Source organism: Aythya ferina (assembly GCF_964211825.1).
Source record: "Aythya ferina genome assembly, chromosome: 2".
NCBI lineage: Eukaryota > Metazoa > Chordata > Aves > Anseriformes > Anatidae > Aythya > Aythya ferina.
In genome coordinates, this window is record NC_140297.1 from 82,749,448 (window position 1) to 82,774,581 (window position 25,134).

Below are 25,134 nucleotides of genomic sequence, written 5' to 3' on the forward strand. Positions count from 1 at the left end.
ACTGTTTCTTCTCAACAGTTGCTCGATGCATAGAAAGCTGGCTTCTGCTTTCACCAAAAACCTCTGAAGTTCCAGCTGACTCACGTGGGAATTGCACCCGAGGCAGAACGACGAGCCAGGAGGCACAGGCTCAGAGCAGCCACCAGGAGCCGTGCGAGGCTGGTGCCCGAGGAAGGGTGAAGTGCTGGGCTTGAAGGCTTGCCTGTGACTCCAGAGCTGGCTCCTCATGCTGCCAAGGCAATCCTACAGAAAGGTTTCCTTGCCGCTTCCCCGGGGCAAAGCTGGTCTGCCTCTCGCAGAGGCGTGTGGTGAGCCCCATGCATGAGCCAGAAGGACCCACCGGAGCTATGCCAGCAGCACTATGCCACACCGAAGGGGCCCTTTGAGGACTGCTGCTCATTCAGGGGCTCTCCCCACACTGGAGACCATGAAATCCCCTGGGTGCAGAAGAGGAACCTGCCTGGGGGGCGCAGGCTGAGCTCACCCTGGCGTTGCTCTTGCCGGGCTGAGAGGGCCACGCTGGCTGCATGGCACGTCATGCGGCACCAGGGTGAATGTGCCTGTGGTGGCAGGGCCCACGGCCTGGTTCCCAGCCTTGGGAATCACCTTCTGGCCTTGGATGAAGGCAATAGACACCCAATGTGTGCTGTCAGCCAGGAATCTCTCCTTGCTTTCTGTCCTGCCTTGATGCTCATGGCCCTGCACATCATCTGGCCACGCTGGTGCACATCTCCCTTGGCCCAGGAAGCAGGAGGGAGCACAGGGCTCTCTGTTGCTCTGTCACCCAGCATCAGGGCCACCCCAGTGGGAACAGACACTGCCACACACAGACCAGGCTTCACAGGTCTCCTGGAGCCCAACAAAGCTGGTACTGAAGCCCTTGAGAAACAACATCAGCAAATGCATTGTCAGAAGTGGATTAAGGCCCTGAAGGTGGGTGTGAAAAGCACACCTTTACCTGCTCCAAGATCCCTTTCCTGAGACAGGGGCGTTTCAAGGGCTTAATGCCTCGTTATTGGCGCCGGTTTCCACTGGGTGTCTCCTTCCTACAGAAGTCCCCACAAATCCCTATCTCTGCATCTGAGATGATGCCCTGAGCTGCCCAAAGCAGCGGCAGAATTCAGACACAAAGTAAACAGCACCCCTAAAGTCTGACCACCCTGCACTTCAGTCGATGGCTGAGTTACCATGTCATGAGAAGAAAGGTCTCCGTGTAAGGCATCGAGAGAAGGCGAAGACACGGTGGAAATCTGGACCGGGTTCCCAATTGCTTTGACTAACTCCAGTAAAGCACCTGCAGTCCCGCAGGTGATTTTAAGCATCCTCTGTTGTGGTGACTTCTTGTGTCATAGGCACTCCCCTCTCATTTCAGGATAGTGTCTGCAGTTCCCACATTTAAAATAGTGACTTCTAGAACAATGTTAGTCTATCACATATAATCCTCTGTATTATTAATTAAACATTCACGTTAGATCATCAGAAACAAAGCAAAGCAGCCAGCACAGCCATGTCTCTGTACTTTTAAGCAGAAAAGTCTCACGGTCCGCTTGTCATTATTTTTGGTGGATTTGGTGTACATTTTGTTTCCTTTTCGTGTACTTCCCCCTCCGCTTCAAAGACAAGAATATTTCAAACCGCCTTTCATACGGCTGCCTTCATGTCTCCATACATCAGCTTGTGTCTGGGACTAAAATAGCCTTTCACCACGTGTCATGACACCTGAAGCAACTTTATTTTGAGGAGGGAAGCGTGGCGTGCCCACCCTCTGACACGGGGCAGAAGGACCAGGACTCAGCTCAGAAGCCCTGGGTTGATGCCTTCCCCTACAAGCCAACAGCAAAGCTTTTGAGGACTTCCTTCAGGCATTGTCAGGCTGGCTGTGCTCTTGGAAGCAGGGGGTGCAAGGCCTCAGCCCTGTGAAGCATCAGCACCCTGGGAGCCCACCAGCTGTGCCCCAAATGCCCAGGTCCCCTTTGGGCATCCGAAGGAAGAGGCTACATGGTCAGCACAGGGCTTCTAGAAGGGAGGGCTCCACCTCGAGCAATGCCGTTTTGCTGCCTGATGAAGGCTGGGTTGGAAATAACACAATCAATGAGTTCACATCTAATGGGACATCTCATTCCTGAACTCCTCCTGATGCCTTCGGACACTGCCCACGTTGGCTGGGAAAGGAGATGCAAGTCCAGCTCTGCAGTATGTCTTCTGAACAGATTTTTGAAATGAGGAATAACCAATGTTCAGATTTATTGATTTTTTTATCACTATGCAGAAATGCATGAAAGTTGGTACTACATGAAAACAGGCATTTTTAGATTGCATATGCTTGAGGGCGACAGCTGCTAGAGCTGTTGTATGCATTTGTTTATGCTAGTATGTATTTTTCTCTATTGCAGTACAATAGGTTATTAATACTGCCATCTGAGGAAAATGCCAAGTGCCCTGGGAGAATGCAAGGAAATAGCAAGGCAAAAAAAAAAAAAAAAAAGGATTTTGCCTTTTGGAAACTAGAGGAGTAAAGAGGAGTGTGAAGGATAGGACTTGGAAACTCCTCCAGCAACCAAGCTGCCTGGTGTAGCCATCTAGAACCAAAAGCCTTAACATTTCCAGTACAAAACTAGTAGGAGGAGAGGGCTTTACTCCTGAGATGCTGTATATTTCGTTAGTTCATAAGGGAGCAAAAAGCTTGGATTTTGTAAGTTTGTGTGTATTTGTGCACGTGCCTGCATTTTGTGGGGTACTGGTAACATTGCCAACATTTTTTTTAAAGGTCGCTCTGCAGTCCTTGAGAAGCCACAAGGCAGCTCCATATCACTCCTCATTTGTCAGCAATCACAGCGAGAAAAGGTGAAGATCTCTGACACATGAAAAACCCCTGCAGTCATATTTGTGCTGGATACATGAATCTAATGATTCCACCACGTTGAGGAAATGAAAACATGAATGAGCAGTGTGGCTAATCACATCATCCAACATTATGAACAAAAACAATAACAAGGGAGCTTTTTGCTGAATGAGCGAGAAATTGGGCTCGGTGCAGGCTGAGGCTGGATTTGAAGTGCAGAAGTGTACTCCAGAGCGAGTCTTTTCCCATTCTCTCTTTCTCTGTTGGCCCTTTTTCTGAATACAGTGTTGTCCTCCCGTTTCATCTTCCCGGAGGAGCTCAACCTGTGATGGTCCAGCCACTCTCACCAGCAAGCACCAGTTATTTGTCTAATTGTTAATGGAAACAAAATGCAAGTAGGTTCAATGTGAAAAATAAAGAAAGAATTGGTTGACATCACTGAAAAAAGCGTTTGACCAGCTTTGTAAAGCATACATTAAAATAACGATGGTGGTCTTGTTTTACCTACAGTCAGCTTGGGGATCTACTAGGAATGTGGTGGTGCATACACCTGGACTTTGACTCCATGGTGTTTTTTTTCCCAGTTTGATGTAGTAAAGACACACTCCCCTGGTGGCATGGCAGCCAACCCACTGCTCGCTGTCACTCTCCCAGCTGCCAAAGCCCATCCCATACAAGTGACAGCGACCATGTGGACCCCTGGCCCCAGGGGAGCACCCATGCTGGGGGCAAGACTCGCTGCAGCACAGAGAGCAGGCTAAGAAAAAAGCCAACTCTCTTTCCCAGCTAGTTTTAAGAAAGAACGAAGAACTTCTTTTTTAGAAAAACAATTATAAAAAAATTGGTCATTTTCATATGAAAGCTCAAAACCCAACACGCTCATTGTTTGGGAAAAAAAAAAAAAGAAAAAAAAAAAAAGAAAAAAAAAATCTCTTCATTCTCTTTCAGAGGGTCTGTAAAAGTTATGTTTTTATTTGCAGATGATGTTCTGTCAAATTTGATTTTGGTGCTTTGCAGTCTTTCTGCTTTTAAGTGCAAAAGGATTCATTTTCTACTGACCGCCAGGAAACAAGCCAGCCTGCTCTGTCTCACGTCGTGGTGCTGGCCACAAGATGCTGGCAGCAACCTCTCCGCTAACTCAAATAATTTGAGACTTGCATCTCCATGGCATGGCCGTGCATCCCCCACTCCTCGAGTGACCCGTCTGTCCCACTCCTTTCTGGGAGCTCATGCTGAGCTTTATCCTGTAGGGGCAGAGGGTATCATCTAGGAATATTGTTGGTTTGTCCATATCCAACGTTCTTTGTTTGGCATAAAAAGCCTGGGTGGACAGCAGTTGAGATTTCAGACCATCAGCCCACCTGGCCAAATTTCTTCAGCTAAGTTGTGCCCTCAGAGCATTGCTCAGAAATGTAATTTTCAAATGAAGACATCCCAAACAGCTAACACTAACTAAAACCACTTCTTGGATCTTGATTACAGGCATGGGTAAACCAAGCTGGGGTTGATATCTCACCAGAGTGGAGAAGCAGGACCATTCAATGGCACCCAATCTAAATATGATTTATTATAATAAAGAACAAGGTAGAGGATGAATTAATTCCTTCAGGAAAACTTCTTTTGGAGTGTATTTTCGTATTGTGAGACATGCAAGGAAAGGGTCATGCTGGCTGTTGCAGGAGTGGGACGAGGATGCAGCTGGTGACAAGGTGGGACTGGGGACATGGGCTGCGGTGGGACCCCCTGGGGTCACTTTCTTGAGTCCTTTCTTCCAGCAAGAAGGGAGGTGAAAGTGAACATCCAGGGATTTAGAGAATACTGAGCTGTGGCTAGCATCTTGATCAATTCCCAGTAGGTTTGGAGCTTGCCAAGGGTCTGCGGCTGGGTAACGTGCCAACCGGTGGACTTCCCGGTACGTTGTGGGACCACTTCGAGTATTTTTGCTTTAACTAATCATTGCCTGCTTTCACACCAGCATAGGGTGAGTATTGTGCTTGGGCTTGTCTGTGTCTAACTTCAAACCCACACCATTTCCTGGGTTCAAAAGATCAGCTTGGTTTTGTGCATTTTGTGTTTGAGGTTCCACTTCAAAGAAAATGGGCTGCAAGGAGCTCAATTAAATCAGAAAATGACTTGGAGAGGGAAGAGATCAGTGTGACAGAAGAATGAAAGATTCTGAAAGCTAAACACTCGACGTTAAAAAAATTCACAAGATGTATATTACATAAGTATTGACCATTCTGTTCCCACTACCTACTACGATGTTCAATTAAACATAAAACTGTCTGGTATTTCTGTCTTTTTTATGGAAGCATCTTTGAGAAAAGCAATGCAAAGCAGGAATTTAAATGGTAGAGATAAGGACTCAGAATGAAGGGAGCTTTGTGAATTTTCACTTATAATGTAGATGCCACTGACACTGACATTTCCCTGCCTTAAAGAAACTGGAAGGCTCTCTTCTTGTCTGTGGCCATTTGGGCTCAGAAGTCACTTGCAGTACACGCATCCCTTTGGAAGGAAATATTTCAGAGACCATAGGTAGAGTATGGCCTGCACAATTTAAAATGATTTTGTTTCCTCCTATCTTAATTAGTGAGGGGTAAACCCTCGGCCTGGACTTACTGAGCAGATGCTGATGAGTTGCAGATGGTTGAGAGAAGGAGGTGGTGTTGATGGTCTAGCAGTTTGTGCTACCTTCTTCTTTTTGATAGACAAAAGAGGAACTCACAGCCCCGAAGGAAAAATATATACTGAGCAAGGAAGGTTATTACTTAACTTAAAGAAAAAAAAAAAATCCACTTATTAATTGTTCTTTCTTCAGCAGCAACACAAACACCATGCCAGCATTGTTCTGTTGAGTAGAGATCTGACTCTCTTCATTCACACCAGCACAATGCAAGAGGTTGGCTGTTTTCTAGAGGGAGTGAATGTGCAACCCAAATGAATGTGCAGTGGTATTTCACTTCGAAAAGAAGCGAGTCAGCCCTATTAGGTGCGCAGAGGAATGATTTAAAAAGAAACAAGTCTTTGTAAACACAGATTTCGGTGGGGGGCAAGAATGGAGAGTAGCAAGTACATCCAGTCAGAGTTTCTCCTGCTATCAATTAGCAGTCTAGCAAGTACATAAATCAGCCAAGGCTTTCTGAGGGTTTTCAGAAACACAAAACACCTTCATCAGCTGCACCACAAAACACAATTAAACTTCATTTTGCAGCACAGAGCCAGGTGAACCACTGGATCCTCAGCAGGTTCAAGCCAGCGAGCAGAGCACAGGGCAGCACACGCTGCTGGAGCAGGCTGGCTTGCCAGGTACCTTTGTAAGTGCTCCTTCCTCCAGGGGCACAATGCTAGCCAAGTCTTGTTTCCAAAGGTGCTGAGAGCACACCATCATTGATAAAGAACGAAGAGACACCTAGGTGATGTGGGATAAAAGTACCACATGTAACAAAGAGCCAAAATGCCATCAGAATTCAGCAGGAAACTTCATAATGCTGTGGCTACTTTGGAAAAAGAGACCTGGCTGCTTTTGGAAACATCTTCCGAAGCAGTGATTATGCTAAATTACAGTAAGAATATGTTGCTGGGCCACCTCCTGCCTTTCTCCACTCCAGATCACCGCAGCTTTTGATATTGCTGTGTGAGGAAGGGCAGCCCAGGACCATCTCCTCAGTAGAATAACATTTGGGACTCTGTGAATTTGGGGTGGAAAACCTTACAAAGCACACCGGAGCTGCTGCCAGAAGAGCTGGGGAAGCCTGTGTTCAGACAGAGGGTTTCCTATGGCCAGCATTTGGTTTTAAGCTCACTTCTCAGAGGCTGAAAGAAAGCACAACACCAAGGAGCGATTTGCAAAGGTAGGAAGGGATGTTTCCAGTGGCAGCGAAGTGCTGCTTGCTTCTAGTGACATGGCAAAACTCCCCTCCTAAAGCACAGCATCCCCCTCGCTTCGTTTCCATTTCTCTCAGACAGGTTGTGAACAGCCTCCGAATCCTGTCTGGCGGTTGATGCTGCCCCACGGTAACTTCTGATGAGTTAACAGCTGCAACTGTTGGCTGTTGGCAGCTGATGCAGGCTGGATGGCCTATTTCATTAACTTCAGCACCAAGCTGATCTTTTCTAAGGGTAAAAAAAAAAAAAAAAAAAAATAGAGACCTCTGCATGCATGGCTACCCTTGGTTAGCATGAACAGGAAGGATACTCTGAAGGGTGACTTACTAGCATGGGCGAATGCTTCTCTTCAGAAGCAAAATAAAGTTTTTCACATTGCCGGTGATGCAAACTTAGCCACACACGCTTCTACTGAAGGCTGTGCATGCTAGAAAACACCAAGAAATTCCCTCACCCACTTCGCATTACTCATTTGGTTGCATAATTTTTCTTTTTTTTTTTTTTTTTTTTTGCTTTTTGCTGTGGATTGGGTCAAAAAATACATTGCCTGCTTAAAAAAAAAAAAAAAAAAAAAAAAAAAAAAAAAAAGCACAGAACTGGCCACTGTGCTTGTTTATAGTAAATGCAATTCTGGCTGTGACTGAGCGGGAAGGTACCATGGGCTGCTGGGCAGAGCAAGAGGCCGACCACGGATAAATGACTGGCTACCCTGCAGCACCACAGCCCCATCACAGGTCAGCTCCTTCCTCTTTATATCTGGATATCCAGACCTGACAGACTTACAAAGGCCACCAAATTTTGTCTGTAGTGCTCCCTGGCTCTCAGTCCTTGAAAAGCATACAACTAGCTGGCAGTGTTTGCTGTAAAGAGCGTATCATCAAAATTGCTGTAACCCATTTCCTTCACAGATCCTTTTTTTCCTTGCAGATATGAGAATTTGTGATAGCACAGTGGTATGAGAAGCACCGAAGTGATGTGGTTGTCTTATGGAAGGCAAAACCCCGTTACATCTCTTTATTACTATGCTAGCCTTTCTGAGAGGCTGGTGCTGCCTCTGCCTGCCTTGGAAAAAAAAAAAAAAAAAAAAAGTAAGAAAGAAATGGCCACTTGGTGGCCTTAAACTGTTACTCAAAGCACTGAGAGACTGATCCCGTTGTCACTGATCTCAGGAGGACTTTCCCCACTGGCTTTATGGGGGCAAAGTGCCAGGGCACTGAGCAAACTGGTGCACAGAGACAGAGCCCCAGTCCTGTGATGCCCAAAAAGCTGTGAACCATGAGGTGTCCCTCCCCAGCTGCAAGGCAATGACTTTTGCAAAGACGCAGGGAAAAGGGCAGACAGCAGCCCTTGGAGGGGCACAGACTGATGTCTATGCCTAGTGGCATCCCTACTGGCACGCTGGTTCCCAAGTAATGGTAAATGCATTAAATCACCCCCGTGCTGGGGCCCCTGAGGCACCTTTCAGGTGAAGACTCCCCTCGTGTTGTTACCTCCTAGCCTCTGTAACCACATTGCCAACAGCAGCCCCAGGATACAGTTCCAGTGATGTTCCTTATCTACCTCAACTCTGGCCTGAAACCTAGTGCAATATGTTTTTAACGTGTCTCAATAAGTTATAGAAAGCAGAGTCTGGATACTCTGGCAATCCTGCTTGGGGTAGGTGTGCATTTCCACACAGGAGACAGCCAGATAAAGTCCTTCCTCCCTACTAAGGACTGGGAAACCTTCGAGGACGGTTGTTTAATCTGTGCAGCAACAAATACAGGCCATAACATACTGCATACTGGAGAAGCAGCAGTACAAGCTGACTTCATTAGGGGGAAAAAAAAAAAAAGGTCAGAACGGACTGGGAACTTGACAATTTCATTATTGTTGCTTGAGGCTCATGTGGGAACCTGTATTGCAAGGACCCCTCCAGTTCTACTAGAGCCCACATCTTTCCTCTAAAAGGTCCCCTTGAGCCAGGTTCCCATAGTTTTGATGCTCAACGGAGCTTGAAAGGATCCCTTTGGGAATTCCCGATATGACTTCACACTTCAAAATATTAACTCACAGAGACCGTGCAAGGAAGGTCTGTATGGCAGAACAGGGTTGTCCCAGCATGGAGAAGTGATACGTAGTCACCTCCTACTTCAGTTTATGAATGCACAACGCACCTACAGGACACAGCAACAAATGTAGGTGCCCTCAGTGCCTTGTGATGAGGATGAATGCTGGTGCCACTAACCTGCACAAAGGAACCGCTGTTGCACCTGCAGGAATTAGGTTTTTAGCTTCGGGCTAAAAGCATCAGTTTGATTAGTCAGCTTGTTTTCATCCTTTGGCACACTGATGTACAGCAATTTTATTTTATCTTTTTTTAAGAGCCCCTCCCCCACCCCCTTTTTTTCATTTGCATGCAGTATTTACTGTCTTTTCTCCCACTGCAGAAAATCTAGAACAAAATTCAGCCACGCCTCATTATCTTTCTCAAGAAATTGGTGCAGCTCCCGAAAGCTCCTCCAAGTTTTCCATCCAATTCCCACAGGTGCCGCTGTTTGCTTGTACTGCTTTTCCTCCTGCACTAAAGCAGCAGGAAATCGACGGACCAAAATCAAAGCCCTGCTTGGCTTCCCTCTGAAAACATGATCATGCTTTTCCCTTACCTTCATGAGCCAGGCCACCAGAAGCCTCATTGAGATCCCATTATCTGTTACCACTCTTCACCTTCAGAGTCTTAACAGCCATGAACTGTGACTGTCCAAGACACCAATAATGACACAAACTGAGAATTGTTGGTGCAAACTGGGAGAGCTTAGGGAAAAAAAAAAAAAAAAGAAATTTAATGACAACCCAAAGTCAGACAGCAACTGTGATCTTTTCTTTTCCCCTGCATTTTGTGTGCTACTTCCAAAGGCAACTGCAGTGGATGTCTGCTTAAGTCCAACTGTTCTGTGTGTCGGTCAAGTCAGCAGATGCCAGGAGGAGTTTAGGCACACCAAGTTGGTGGAAGCTCTTTTGAAACCTTAAGATTTAGATCCACATCATCAGTGGGCTCATTAAAATAAATAATACCTCTCTTACTTGGGCTTTGCTGTGAGTGAGCTGAGGAGCCCTCTGGGACGCCAGGGCATGCAGCGCGTCAATGTGTCGTGCATTGGGATGCACAAGCAGGCACTCCTTGCTGTGCAGGTTTTATCCCAGATGATGGAGGAACAACCAGATTGCCATGGGTTAGTCAGGAGAAGGCGGCTGTTACGTGCAACCTCACGGCCAAGCATTTCCTTCAAGGGCCATTTCAGTGGCTCCTATTGAAGCAGGTTTTCGGGTGTCTCATCCTGTCCCTTCTCAAGCAAATGCACTCCTGAACCGCAGCCTACTGCTAGCTACAGAAGCTCCTGATCACTTCAGCTGCAACAGCTTAAAATATCTACTGTCCCTTTGCTCTCCCTCTCCCCCCTGGTATGTACAGCGGTGGAAATTCTGCTGCTTAGTGGTTGATGGGACTTCATAAAGCAAGAAATTAGAATACAGTCTAAAACAACGGCTAATGTCTCTCTGCCGTGGCCCACAAAGCATTCTTGTAACCAAAGCCACAAAAAAGGAGGTATTTTTAAGTGAGCCGTGCGGATTGATTCATTGATTACCGTCTCTTCCTCCCCATTATTGTTTCCCATCAGAGCTGGCAAATTACGCTCAGAGAAATCACCAAACCGTGCTCTCCCTACACTTACCTAGGCTCTTTCTGCAGCCCAGCCCTCACACAGGTTGCTTTCAACGAGGTAAATTGTCTGTTAGCTCCCGAAACTCATATACTAGGGTGGTCGAATTAAAATCGGGTAAAACGTGACTTTGTTGAACGAAAGAGCAGAAGAGTTTGGGTACCATCTTCATTCAGTTTGGGAGGACGGAGAGGGGTGTAGAGGGACTAAGACAGCCCTCATCAGTGCTGGAGGTAACCAGAGGCAGACAAAGGAGATGGTGGCCATCAGTACAGAAAGAGGCTTCACATCGACTTCAGTTTGAAGTTCGAGGGAAATTTCCTTTTCCACTGAGGTGCCCGCAGCAGGCGCTGCAAATTCCCCGACCCCTCTTGAAACTCGATGTGTTCCGAGGCACCAATGCTCCCAAAACTCTTGAACCGAGGAGCAGAGGGTCAATCCCTACCCACCGGCGTCCCCCCCGAAATGACCTGAGAAGCGGCGCTGACTGCATTTCACACAAGTGCAATACATTCAGAGAAAAACAGCTAAGTCAAGGGGGAGTCCCTTTCTCTGCTGCCTGGAGTTTCCAAGTTGTCTTTGGAAATGAATCAAATTCATGCCTTCCATGAAGCCGTCCAAAAGCAGCAGCTGCGGCCTGCCCAAGGAGACGCTATTTTTGTTCCTCCTCCAGCTCTCATCTGCCAGAACGGCTTTTATTAGACGTACTCTCCATATGCACTTTCTTTCCACAAAAAAAAAAACACTAGGGGAAAATCAGGACACCACTTTTTCTAACGTATTAACCATATATACAGAGTATAGGAAATAGCAGAGATTCCCTTTCGATTTTTATTTTTTTCCCCCCATCTGCAGACTCTTTCCTGCAGTGCACAGAACATATCTCAGCACATGTATCACAGATCCTTCCCATATTACCTTCAGGTACTCTGGTGGTTTTGTTTTCTATGTGCTATTCCTCCTCCACTCAGTCCTATCATGCTTGACATCACGGGCATATTGCATATTCCTACTATTTCATTTTTACCTGAGATTTCACGTTCAACAGATGCGCCTGTGGGATGAATTTCATCTAGGGCAGTCATAACCAGAATCGTTCTGCAGCTCTTCCTTTTCACTCCCCCTTCCACATAAAAATAACATCTGCATTTTATGCAATTCACATTGAAATGCAGCAACCTGGGGAACAACACCTAGGGAATCAGACCTTGATTTTTCCCTGTTCCCAGCAGCACAGCACTTCCCTTGCAGGCGGACTGAGGTGCAGTTCTGAGGTGCTGAGAACTAGCAAGAAGGCACCACAGCTCCATGCCCTGCTCCAGAATCTCTCCTGCAAAAGGTATTTCAACACCTAGATCTAGAGCAGACACTGGGTTTAACCGTGCACAACCAGCACTCATGCAGTGCTTCTCACCCGTGGTTTCACAGAGCTGTACCAGGAGAGCCCTGACGCTTCCTTCTCCCCTGTTTTACTGGGGAAATGAAGCAAGCTGCCCAGTCACACAGCAGACTCTAAGAGATTTGGGAACAGAAACCCAAATGCTTCTCAGTCCTGTATTTCGTGGATTGAAGAGAGGTGGCAGTCTCCCGGTACGCCTTCTTGATAAGCTCAGACTACAACATTTTTAGGTGAAAAGGGACTATTGAACTTCTTAGCCTGTCTTACTGCATTTATGTGCCTATCGGGGCTGAATAATTTTAAGAAGCAGAGTCCAACTAGAAATAAGTTGGTTTTCATGAGACAAACATTTCCTCCAGTGCAATCAACTTTATGTAAGGTGACCAGCCTGGGGAAAATAAAGTCAATGCTAAACATGCTACAAGCTCACCCCTATTCCTTGCAAGAAAAAATATGGTTAAGAAAGCAAATGTGACATTTAAGATCCTTCTACTGACAGCAAAGTCCAGAGTCCACTTGCAATGAATTGGTGCCCCACTATAAAACACCTTGATGGTCTTCGTATCATGCCGCAGCTCTCCATACTCCTCCAAACTTACTATTGAGTATTTTTAGAGCCATACAGCCCTACACAGCTGAGATAAGACAGACATCCTTACACAGCCTCCAAGATCTGCAGAAGCATAAATGGTTTGCAGTGTTCTCAAACAAGCAGCATTTTTTTTTTCCTGGGGTAAACGGCAGCATCAGTCAGTAAAAGCCCAACCACTTCTCTTGTATACAACAGAGGCACCTTCAGCACCTTGCAGATGGGCCCTGGTCACTGGCTTCTGCAAAAATAGGGCCTTACTACTCAGATGGCAGAAATCGTTGTGTGGCATACCCTATCTTCCAGAGGGATAGAGATCTTAATCAAATTGAATGAGAATCTTATTGTAAACCAGACATTATCAAGTAAAGAAGCTACTTAAGAACCAATGAATCTCATCTCTAAAATCTGAGGATTTGACCGAAGCTTGTACACCACCACCTCCCCCTCCCCTTTTATTTATTTAAAGTTATCCGGGGATTATCTCAGCAGCTTTGCAGGTAAAATTACGTGCTGCACACTTAACTTACTTGCAAGATTTCCAGATGGCAAGCATTGTGAAAATCTGCAGTGACCATGCATAAACCCAGCTGTTATTCTGGCATCTCCAACACATACTTTCCTTCAACACAGGGTAGAGTTTTCCCCTACTTACATGCCTTCAGCAAAGTCCCACCTTGCCTTAAAAAGTGAGAAACAGTCCAAACACTAATCGATAACCTCCACGTGATGCTGGTCCATCAGGGAGCATCGCTTTTTGACGAAAGAATACAAGTTAAATGTGTTTAATTTTTCCAGTGACAGGTTCCACACAGCTGTGTCCTAGGTCAGCGTTACTTCTCCAAAACACCCGGTGCTGTTTGAGAGCCACCAACGGCTTGGCACAAAAAGGCACCAACATCTAGAGGAAATCACGGCCGGCTCAGCCAACACCACCACTGCATCAGGATAGATACATGAACAGCAGAATTGTATTAACACGGTTAAGTCAGCAGGCTTTAACATAAGCTCTTTTATTGACACACATTTACACAAGTAAATTGTTTGCAGGCCACACGTTGACGCTTATCCTGGCTCAAGAGTTCTGGGATAAATACCAGTTAGTACCAAAAAAAACATCTTTAATGACAGAAATAAAGGAAATGGGAGGAAGGGTGTGAAGAGATTCTTCAAGAAAAAGTGTAACAAAAATCCTATCCCCTGTATCTGCCAAATTAAATAAGAACTCACCTGCTTTCAGAGAAAGTTGAGAGGGGACTCTTAGAGGGTCTGTTTGTAAATGCATCTGCGCAGAAGCAAAGCTCTACTTTGTTAATGCCTGTGCATTGGACGACCAAGCGAATGAACAACCTAAAAACACTTCAGTGTCTTCATTAGATGCCTACTCCTAAAAACTACACTAAAAACTACATGGAAACTCCAGGAAGCCATCTTGCTACCCACAAGCTGCTCACTCTTGATATAACAGCAGTTTGAATAATTCACTAAACCAACAGCAAAGCTAAGCCTGTATGTACTCAAACACATTTAAACAAAAGCTTCTTCCCTTGGTGAGGGCAGAAAACACTGGAGAGCCACTAAATGTAGCAATGAAACAGTCAAACATAGAAGAGATGGAAAATCAGAGGGACCTTTTGAGTTCTACTGAGAACGAAGTGTGAAAATTGCTGTTTCTGCCCCATGTTATGTCTCCAGGGGTTTCCACAGAAACACTCTAAGGTGTAAGATCACCTTCCTCACACTGCCTACGTTCTAGAGACCATCATTTTCCCTCCACCAATACATTCACCCCGACGTGATGCAAGGACTCTTTTTCCTGATTTCCCCTTAGCCTGGTTCTGAGCACATCTGAGTACACGTGGTGCTGCTTTCTGCTTCCCTGCAAGGAGGGACAAGACGACACGAACCAACCAAATCAGAACTCATTACGGTTACATATAACATTGAACACGACAGTGTACACATCTGGGAACCACAGTATGGCACCACAGCCACACCACAATTAACTTTTACGTCTAATTTGGATAGAAATTGCCATTGAGAGGTGTTAATGGTCAAAAGGAAGCCAAAGCAACAGCATGTTTTTCATCTGGAAACTTGTTGTCCCTTGGGGTGGTGGGAAGCCTCCTCTAAAACTTCAGAAATTTTCATAATTCACAAGGGATTACAGTTTAAGCATTTTCTGTCTCATCAGTGCTACAGTACGTATTTCTAAGACATTGCTACAGATAGCATAGGAGAAACAAGATAATTAAACTAAAAGTAACAGGCTAACTGTAGCTATATACTATACTATGAGCTATAAATAACAGGCTGCACTGCATTTGAAGTCTTACAGGAAAATACAAGGATTGAAAACCTTTGATCAAGTCCGAGCCACCCCGCTTACACTGAAGAACTGGAACTGAAATGCGTTACGAAAAAGGTGAATCTTGTACCTTTGAAGCTATCTACAGACCCCTTAAAACTTTATTCTAGCAGAGAATATTTTTAGTTGGTTGGACCCCTGAAATCCCTGAGGAAACATCCAGCCTCCCAGCAGTCTATAAACTAGCAGGAGCTGGCCAGGGGAGGAGAGGGCCCAAACCCATTGTGCCTGAGCATCTAGCTGCCCTCAGCGACATGACACACAGCCTTCAGCAATAACTGAAGTGGCCGTGAGATTTGGCTGCTGAGGCATGACTGATTATACTTTCAGGCTGGGTGGTTTGGTGTGGTTTATTTTATTTATTTTTTAATCGTTTGAATGACACTACCTCTGCTTCGAGGGTAATTCTGGCAAACCAAAAATGTAGCGCATTGTCTGTGGGAATTCAAATGGGGCTTTTTTCCCCCTTACACAAGAAGTTTTTAAATTTTTTTTGCCTTGGCATCATTTTCTGGCACTTATGTCATCTTCCTCTGACAAACCACTACTGACAGCCTTGAGTCTTGGCAACCTTTAAACCCAGTTGTACAGCTAATTAAGCCCTAAACCAGTGTCGTATGGAAAACGGGGTATTTCAGAATAATAAAACAATTTGGATTCACTACGTACCACGTTGCAATGATGGGCCAGCAACAAGAAAGCAACATAAAGCATCCTCTTCGGGGACTATTATCAAAGAGATGCTTGTGCTGGAGATTCTTGTACTCACCTGGAAGAACTCGGTGAAGAGAGGCGAAGTCTCAGCACGTCTGCCTACAGGCGAAAAGACACCTAACTTCCAAAATGAGTGAGTGTGGTGCTCCTACTATACCTGCAGGGATACAGTGACTAGAAGCCTTTTTCAGAGACTATTACTTAAGAAACATACAAGCAGATCAGGTGCTAACATTTACTTTTATTTATAAAAAAATTGTAGAACGTATTAAATACAAACATTTGGAAAACGCAACCAAGGCTTTGCTAAGATGCCCAGGAACAGGAAGACAAAGAATCAAGAAGCTTACCAGGTTTAGAGCTTTTAAACTAGCTGAAGTAATTACTATAATTTTTCACTGACTTCGTTATAGACAGTGGCCATTATAGCAACCAATGTTATTACTGCCCTTTTTAAAAAACAGATATGATTTGCCATATCTTCCCCAATCAGTCACAAAATGTAAAGAAGCAACTCTTTCCAGGTTAAAAATCAGGGTAATAAATATTAATGCATTTACCCGTTACCTACATTGTATAACACTACGCATTTCCTTATAATCACACATGGATATCAAGTTTACAAAAAAAAAAAGATTACACGTTTCAAATCTGGATATCCAATACGGTGTTATAAACTTTATACATCTTCCAGTGAACATCGAAATGAGGACAGTGGTTTGAAGTACAGAAACAAAACAACTGAACCCATCACCTACACGATAAAGGCCAACAATGAAGATGTGGACGGGGGTCATGTCCCAGATAGTCAGAAAGACCTACACGCTGCCACTGAAAGGTTGGCTGGAAGACAAATCACGTCAAGTTCTCAGACAGCGTTTGCTCCTCTCTTTTTCTAGAAGACCAAAGGCAAGAATCCCAAGGGTTAGAATCGTAGCTACTCCCTCTTCTGCACCTTAAAGTGGTAAGAGTAAACCATCCTCCTGCTCCCTACAGAGGAACCAGATTCGAGTTTTCTTGTACTGCCATTCCTCTTTTGCCACTCTTAAATATGTTATGTAGCGTGCACAGTCCACTAAAGATGTAGGAGCAAGAGACAACAGAAAATACCTCCTCTGTCTTTTAAAAGGAGAGAAGCACTTCTACTTGCTGATAATGTGGCATTGCCCCCGTCTTCCTGCTTCACCCTGTATCTGCTTACCAGCTGCAGCATAATGCACACTGATGTGGCGAGGTGGCCCTAAATCCAAATTCGCTTCTAAGAAAATCCCATTTCTGGGACTGATTCTGTGGGGATAATAAAACTACTTTAGAAAATCAGTAAGATGCACAGTCCTGGATGCACAAACATTAATGTGTTTCCTGCTCTGCCTTGCATTTGTCTGAACAAACTGCTGACTTATCTGCGCTCAGTGCTACTACTCTGAGGACAAGAGGCCCAAAGATATTACAGGGCACATACCACTGGCAGTTACCTACGGGATGGACCGGCTGAATACCTGCAAGAGCACCAGCAGGGTACTTCTGGCAGCTACCCTCTGGGGACCAGCTGATCTTACACGACCTTATGAGAGGGTTGAACAAATGGACCACCATCCTGAACATCTATCAGACCCATTTACCAAGGAAAGCCTTTTCCATTTAGCACGTACGCTCTCAGAGCACAGAGGGTACTGCCGTGCTGGATTTCCTAAACAGCTACATATTTGCAGCCCAACACCTCTGAGAAGAGCCACATACTCCTGCTACCAGGCAAACACAGAATACAGGTGCTGGACATCCCAAATAGGTAGTGGTTCATTTAGCTACAGAAGCTTGAAAACAAACTCCAGCACCTTCCCCAAGCCCAACAGCACCCATTACTCCAATATGGGTATGATCATCCTGCTCCAATTTTGTTCAGAAAACCTAAAGCACCTGCACAATTAAGAGTCCGATTTAGGCTTGGACTCGGATGAAGAGCTCAGGCCAGTTTCACCCCATTACTTTTTTCTCCTTTTTGACACTTATTGATATGCAAGATCCATATTTCACAGAACAGAACATACATGATATGAAAATATTTAACAAGGCCTGAGCTTACTTGACCCCGAAAGCCCTGCTCCCAGCATCCAAAGAACTCACTGCCTCCCAAAGCAGGCAGGAAATCACACGAAGAGGAATTTTGTGAAGGGGTGGGAGGCCAGAGCACCAAAACAACTGAAAGAGATGACAGCTGTATTTAGTATGCTGACTGACTCTCCCTCAGTGCTCAGTTTTTAGCACGATATACATCACATGTTTAAACAACTGCGGGGTTTGTTTGCTTGTTTTTAAATACCCTGGTTATTCAGAGAGATATTTTAATTTTTATTCAATCCTCTGGAAAAAAAAAAGGCCTTTCATCCTCTGAGACAAAGACAAGAGACCATTATCTTAGCATCAGTGACAGCCCCAATTACACCATCAGAAACCAACACACACTGCCCAGCATCTCTGGTGACGTATTTGACGTTACACTCTTGAAATACACTTAAGTCAGGCAATGGCTCCATCCTAGAAACAGACCTTGTTAACCAAGAGCAGAGAACGGCCCCTAATTTTAACCTAGTTTAAAACACGATTTATAAAGGCATTCCTATAAATTTGATCACAGCAAAATATACGTGGTCTTTAAATGGCAGAAAGGCAAACAATTCAAATTTTAAACTAGTGAGGAATATGGGCAACTTTAAAAGAAAAACTTCTCAAATACAGACATTTGTGAAACATGCACACACACCCCCCGCGCGCGCACACACACACTTGCACACCTACATCACTCAGTGTCAAATTAAGATTACACAAGGCAATTTTCAAGGTTGCATTTACAACCACAATGACAAGTACAGCATTTCTGAGGTAGCTGAAGTCAGGGAGCAAACCACAGCACAAGCAATGAAACAGGTGCTCGCACTCACACCAAGCCCACTCTTTGGAGACACGTCACCACACGCGCAGGGGCATGTGTTGAAGAGGCACGTGTTCCACAGGGAATGAAGGTCAGTGGTACTGGAAACCTGACAAACTACTCTCCAGAGCAGTCCGTGTGCATCTGGTTTCCCGACCATCAGGCGAACATGGCTTAAATCACTGCATATCAGCTGAACTGTGCTGACAGCCTCTGCGCTCGTGGCCTGCGGCAGCTCTGCCGACAGCTCTGTCTCACGTGCATTGAAGCAAGTACAGTCGTGGCAGTTGAAGATGTTATTAGTCAGAGCTGTCTGTCACACTTCTCTCCTAGATGCTACTGTTGGCAGAAAGGTATATGCGTGTATCTCACCTGCTCCAGTTTACAGTCTAGCGTTCACGTGCAAGTCCATCTCCAGGGTATTACTTGCCAATGAACTGTGAACAACAGCAGGAGACAGACTTGAGCTCCCTTCTTCAGGTGCAATAACATCTTTGCCACGTTAAAAGCACAGAGATGTCAAACTGCCACAGCTTGAATCACCAGAGTTCATCTCTCAGGGCCCTTTGCTAGCCTACAACGAAAGGAGTTGAGCTAACCTCACAGCAAATGCCAGGCTATGTGGGGATAACAGCTGTGGCTAACAGACTGGCTTAGCCACAGTAACTGGATCATGTCTCGGAGCATACGAAGAGCTCGATCCTGCCCAAATTATAAAACTGTGTCAAACACACTCACCCACACACACATAATGTAGTATTTTCATCAAGAAGCTTTCTACAAATCAACTGTTTGCATGATTACTGCTGACAGTCTTGAAGATGGGATGGAAATTATGGCAAGATGTTTTTCAAAGGTAGAAAAATTCAACCTTCTACAATTAGGTCTCTGTTGTGTAGTTGCTGTACGAGAGGGATGGCACAGACGAGAAGTTGTTATTCCACTGTCTTCCCCCAGTACTCTGCTGCAACTCTGCCTGCTCTTTATATTTGCTCAGAAGATTTTTGGCTTCTTGCAGATCCTGAGAAGAGTTTTCACCATATTCTTCTTTCAGCCACTGCCTGAACTGCAGAAAATGAACAGACAGATACAACATGGTGAAGCAACAACAGGAGAGACTGATGCAGAAGTAATACTCCCTCCTGCCCTACAGAATTTCAAGAGCCTTTAAGAATACATGCAACCTGAAAAAAAAAAAGTGTAAATATTTCATGCCCTTCCCAAGCAGCACAGAATACGTAGGCACAGGAACACAGAAGAAATCACTGAGATCCCTTACATCCCTTAAAATGACATGCTCACATAACAGCTTGGTTGAGTGGAGTGCTACCAAGCAAGGAACACCCACTGGGACATCCTGGAGTCAAGAGCAGCCTCCTCCTGCTGCACGTCCAAACAACGAGATGAGTAAGTGTGGAAGCTAACATGATCAGTCAACTCGCCCCAGTCACAACAGGCTTAGGTAACTTCAGAAGGTTAGGAGATCAGAAAGTGAACCACTCGCATGGCCTTTTCATCTTGAGCTAACAAACACCAGCAGTAGAAACCGAACTGTAGATACCAGGAAGGGTATCTTCTAGGAAGAAAAAGGCCATGAGCTTTGACAGCTATAGCACAGGACCTTACATGTTACTGAAATGACTAACTGAATATGGTAACAGAAGTACCAGGTCTGGTTCAAGCTGAGAAAACAAAGCAGTTGCAGGTCAATCATGCTGGGACATCTTCCTCAGCTTCCAGATATTTTAACTGAGGCAGGATCTTTGTGCTTGATATCATTTATTTTTTTTCCTTACCATGAGATCACTTTTCAAATCCACAGATTTTTGCTACAAGGTATGTGGATGCCAACATCATCCACAAGTACATATTGTAATAAAAGAAATGCTTTTCTTTGATTGGGACCTGCCACTTGATAGCTCCACTTTATATTACAAGGAAGAGCACAAGTCACACCTGTTCACCTTCTCTATTCCTCTCAATTTTATAAACCTTTGTCACGTTACTCTGTCATTTCTTTGCCAGTTGAAGTATTTAAGTCCATTTAGTCACTCCTGGCAATCTTTGTTGGTCTTCTCTTTAGAAGCAGCAAGACACAGACCCCATCTATCCCGTCCCAGTGGGGATACTATTTCTGTGAATTTTTCAAGCCTTAACTTCCATAGCTTTGTTCTACTTGGGGCTCATGGACAACTTTAGCTGTAAAGACAATTTAGTTGAACATCAGGAGACAAGACCTCAGTATCGTTACACCCTCCCATTCCTAAGAGATCCTAACATGCTGAGTCAAATCTGAAGCCTCAGGCTACTGCCTGGAAGCACCGAGTTATTGCAGACCACACGGCCCTCTTAGTGACTAAACCCTTTCCTGTGAGGCCAAGATCTAAGGGACCCCCATCCTAGAAACCCCACAGGATACCACCCTATGTATGCACAGCAAAACACCCATGGTGCTGCAATCAGAAAAAAAGTTCACACCCTTTGCAGATGGCAATATTCCACTGAAATCAGGTGTGTAAACAGACACCTGCTAAGGATGTGGTTGCTATTAAGAGCCGGTAGGAAACTACAGCCCTGCCGCTGACTACAGGTGGATATTTCTTTTTGCAACCTACTGCCTCCCCCTCAGTGAAATAGGCAGAATGCCCCGTCCATTGTGGATGAAAAAAGAGAGACGTTACTGTCTTTATCGGGCTATTTGCATACAGCCTTAATTGTCATTGCTGTTAGCCCAGACCAATTAGAGTAGAAATGACTGTAAGGGAGGAAGGAGACAAGTCTGGAAAGTCCCCCTCTGACTTCTGTCTCTTAAAAATCAGTTACTCTACCATTTACATCAGTTCCAAACGATCCAGGAAACATTCGGTTAAATATTAAAAAAAAAAAAAAAAAATTAACACAAATATTTATGGTTGCAAGCTGCATCATGCAAAACAAATGGTAATTTCTAAACTCTGAGCTTTCTGCAGCAGAACGATGGGGAGGGGGTAAAAAAGCCAAACTCCTCTGCCTCGTGTATTTTGGCTTGCCTCTGTTATTGATTTCTTTTTTTTTTAAATAAGTAAAATCCAAGCAAGTCCAGAGAACAGCAATGTGCTGAGCAATGGAAAACAGAGGGGACAGACCGAGGAGGAAGTTAGTGTAAGTGGAAGTCACTGATCACCCATGGGGAGCAGGTCTTTTGCGTAGGATGGTTGTTTTTACTGGTAAGAAACTAATTTTTATTTCGTAATAACCACTTTGCAGTCTTATTGTTTCCTCAATTCTCCTAGCCCTACAAAGCCTCCAAAGGCTAGGAAATAAGCAGAAGAGTCAGATTTGAGACTGTTCTACAAATCAGAATGGTTATGAAGTCTCAGCCACAGACAGTACTGCTGAGGGAGGACGTAAGTCATAATGAGAACCTAACTTGACTCCTGGATAGCAAAGTTCTCTGATTATGATTTCTTTCCTGCCTACTATTCCAAATGAATGTGAGGAAAAAATACTTTTATGCAACCAGCATTAAAGCTTGATCTCACTACTGCAGCATTCTGAGCTACTCACTCTTCACTTTTTCCTCCCTCTAAAGGTGTTAAGTCTTGTATCATGTCTTCAGCACACATGAAGATCATTGGATTGAGAGCGTAGCTGGGCAGGTGTGCTTAGATGCTGTGCTTCATCTTTCCTCCCATCCCATGTTCCCTGTTACCTTCAGCTCCATCTGTACCTCTCCAGTGTAGCAGGCTTAACCAAGAGGCCACTCCCACAAACCAAAACCAAGGAGTCAGACCAGCTAGTGAGAAGTAGCTCATGAATTAAGTCAGAGCTCTGATTCTCATTTCATCTGTTTGTAGGTCGTTTACCTGATCGACATCATGCTTTTCAAACTCCTGTAGCTGTCTCTGGAAGCCCATGTTGGGATTGGCACAGGATCTTGCTGCTCGGACAACAGACAGTGCATCTTCCCAGCCAAAGTCGGTGATGGTCATAATGTAGGCAACCACCAACGTTACACTCCTGGAGACACCTGCAAGGCTGCATGACAAACGAGGTGCAACAAACAGATGAAGTACAGCACTGAAAGCATCACTTCCCAAAACCACAGGAGGCTGCTGTGCTGCCTGCCACCATAAAGAAATACTGCTGTACTTGAGCTAAGGGGATTTGGGTACTGCTTTTTCAAATGCATCAGAACAGATCGATGACAAGATTGAGAAAGCTGGTTCAGAGGGATAATTCATATGAGACTAGAAATGAAGGAATAAGCATTGTCTTCACAAAAGGGGAGGACAGCACACATGTTCTAAGTGAGATTTGGTTTTGAGTAAGCTAAGTCACCCACATTCTTCTGCCTATACAGATCAGGGCACTAAAATAGGACTGTTCCCTTTTCACCATGAATAAAGGCTACGTTTTTATGGGGCTGAAATAAACTTTAACTGAATTGTAAAGTCCATGAGTCTGGTTGCTTGAGCTCTTTTACTATTTCTGCTATCCATGCACTCTGTAACTTATGCTCTCAGGACTCGTGCTTCCTGAAACAGTAGGATAAAGTAAGAATCATTCACTAGTGCTGGTTTGACAGCTCTAGAAGAACCTTCAAGTCTTACTATGGTGAGTATAAAGAACGTGCCTGGGCTACATTTGTACCAGATTCTTTCATCTGGCATTTCAAAGCCCTCTTATGCTCTTGAAGTATATCACAAAATTTAAACATGTGCTTTTTAAACCCATCAAAATTTAGAGATATTATTCCAGTGTTACATACATGGAGACTGACCAAATGACTTGTCCACAGCCCTGCTATGAGTTGGTAGCAAACCAAGGGTTTATACTCAGGGCCTGTGTTCAAGTCCAGTGTTCAAACCATGAGATGACACCGATTCCAGATATAGACTCAGATATGCCATATGGACATACAACACAGACTACAACCAATAGCAGAGAGCAAAAAAAAAAAAAAAAAAAAAAAAAAAACAGGGTGGGATTTCCTTTTTTTACTTTTTATAGTCCCAGGAGTCTCCAATCAGAGACCTGCTATTAAAAAAAGCAACATTTCTTTCAGCAGCTGAAAGAAAAAAAATATTTTCCGATTTTTTTACTACTTTTTATTTGTAGTAACACTGAAGTCACCCAAATAGCTGTCATGGAAACCAATCAAATTATTAGGATAACAGAAACCTTTAGAAATACAATGATTAACAATAATGGGAAATAATTAAGAACCCTAGTCAAAGAGATGTTACTATTATTACTTTCTTAGGAAAGACCAATAAAAAGGTTTGATTTTTATCAAAGAATTTCTTGGGCTCCTTTTATCACCAGGCGGCTGCCTAGCCTAGTGGCTCAGAAGTTCTAGTTGCGTGATGCTTTAATAGCATTTGCAAATTTTCTGGGGATCCTCAAATAAAAAGAGCACTTCAGTCCAAACAGGTTTTGCTATAAAATGGAGATAAACACTACCTTATCATTAACATGATGAACATACAAGTAAAAGCACAGAGACCTTGAAGCTTTCTTGATCAGGGATATACATACCAATGAACTAGGCAGCCTTCACCTTTAAGCCGGCACTCATGGATGAATTTGATGCTCTCTCTGAAATGCCTTGCCCTGAAAACAGAAGCAGAAGGGGAGTAAAGAAAGTGCTCTATTTAGTAAAATCACTACCTAGAGAAAAATGCATCCGAAAGCTTACTTAATGCTGTTTCAAGAATTTAGAACTGAACACGGGGCTTGCAATGTGAAAGCTGATATATATCGATGAAACCCCAAATTCACTGGCATCGTTTTTCACCATGCTACCTGAAGGAGAAACTGGTATTTTAGGTACTATGGTGCGATAAACATTAGCAAATGCTTTGTTCTGATGATTGTCAAGTCTGTGTTTCAGTTTGCGTTTTATTCCTCTTTTAACTAGTAACTCAACCTCACGTCTCCTTGAGTATACTCTGACATCAGGTGAAACTCAGCATGGCTACATGAACTCTCAGTATATTGCCTTTCACAAAGCAGCATCCTGCTACCCAAACTGGAGCTTAACTTTGACTTCTCCTTCTCCATCAAACCATGCACTAGGACACACCTAAACATTATGACTCTTCTCAACATGAAATCTTTCCCTTCTGTCACTGGTATGAAAAAAATTCTCTGTTCAAGTCTTGGCTACTTCATCTTCTTCCAGCTTCCTCCCTGTAGATCTCAGGACCCCACCGTTATTTAGCACAGCATCCAATCCCTGCCTACAGTCTACATTTTGTTAAGCACTGCGGTAGAAAACATGGGGAAAAAAAAGACTCACGGAAAAGAAATGCTCAACCTGCCCCTGCCCTTTGGGCTGAAACCTCTTGGGGCTGTCCGTAATTGACCACAGGTGCCAGCAGCACCTCTCAGCTCAACAGAACTGGAGTTCACTTAAGCCTTTGAGTGCTCATGCATGTCAAGCTCACAAGTAGTAGCACAGACAGGAGACTGCCAGAAAGCACGGCACTGAACACCTCGCAAGAAGCAAAGACGAACCTGAAAGCACACTGCACTTAACACCCATGAAACACAACGTCCTGTACTCAAGATGTTTCCCCTCCCGCTGAGTGTATATTATACCACAAGGGTAAAAAGAAAAAACCTCAGCCCGGCACCAGCAGCCACACAAAAATCAGGAATGCCCACATAAAAGGAAGCTTCCCTTCCTGCCCAAGAGTGCAGCTGTTGATACTGTAAAC

At 44.5% G+C, this 25,134-nt stretch overlaps 1 protein-coding gene across 4 annotated transcripts in view; it reads right to left on the bottom strand.

Annotated features, from left to right (window-relative positions):
- Positions 1-15,722: 15,722 nt before the first annotated feature.
- DUSP22 (dual specificity phosphatase 22) overlaps positions 15,723-25,134 on the bottom strand; it is a 45,852-nt gene continuing 36,440 nt past the window's right edge. For all 4 annotated transcript variants that reach the window (XM_084509828.1, XM_084509829.1, XM_084509831.1 and 1 more), the window contains 3 exons: positions 23,951-24,025; positions 22,276-22,447; positions 15,723-19,496 (listed from right to left, as the gene is read on the bottom strand). In XM_084509828.1, the coding sequence (XP_084365954.1) occupies positions 19,311-19,496; positions 22,276-22,447; positions 23,951-24,025 (433 nt within the window). In that variant the 3' untranslated portion in view covers positions 15,723-19,310. The remainder of the gene's footprint in view (positions 19,497-22,275; positions 22,448-23,950; positions 24,026-25,134) is intronic.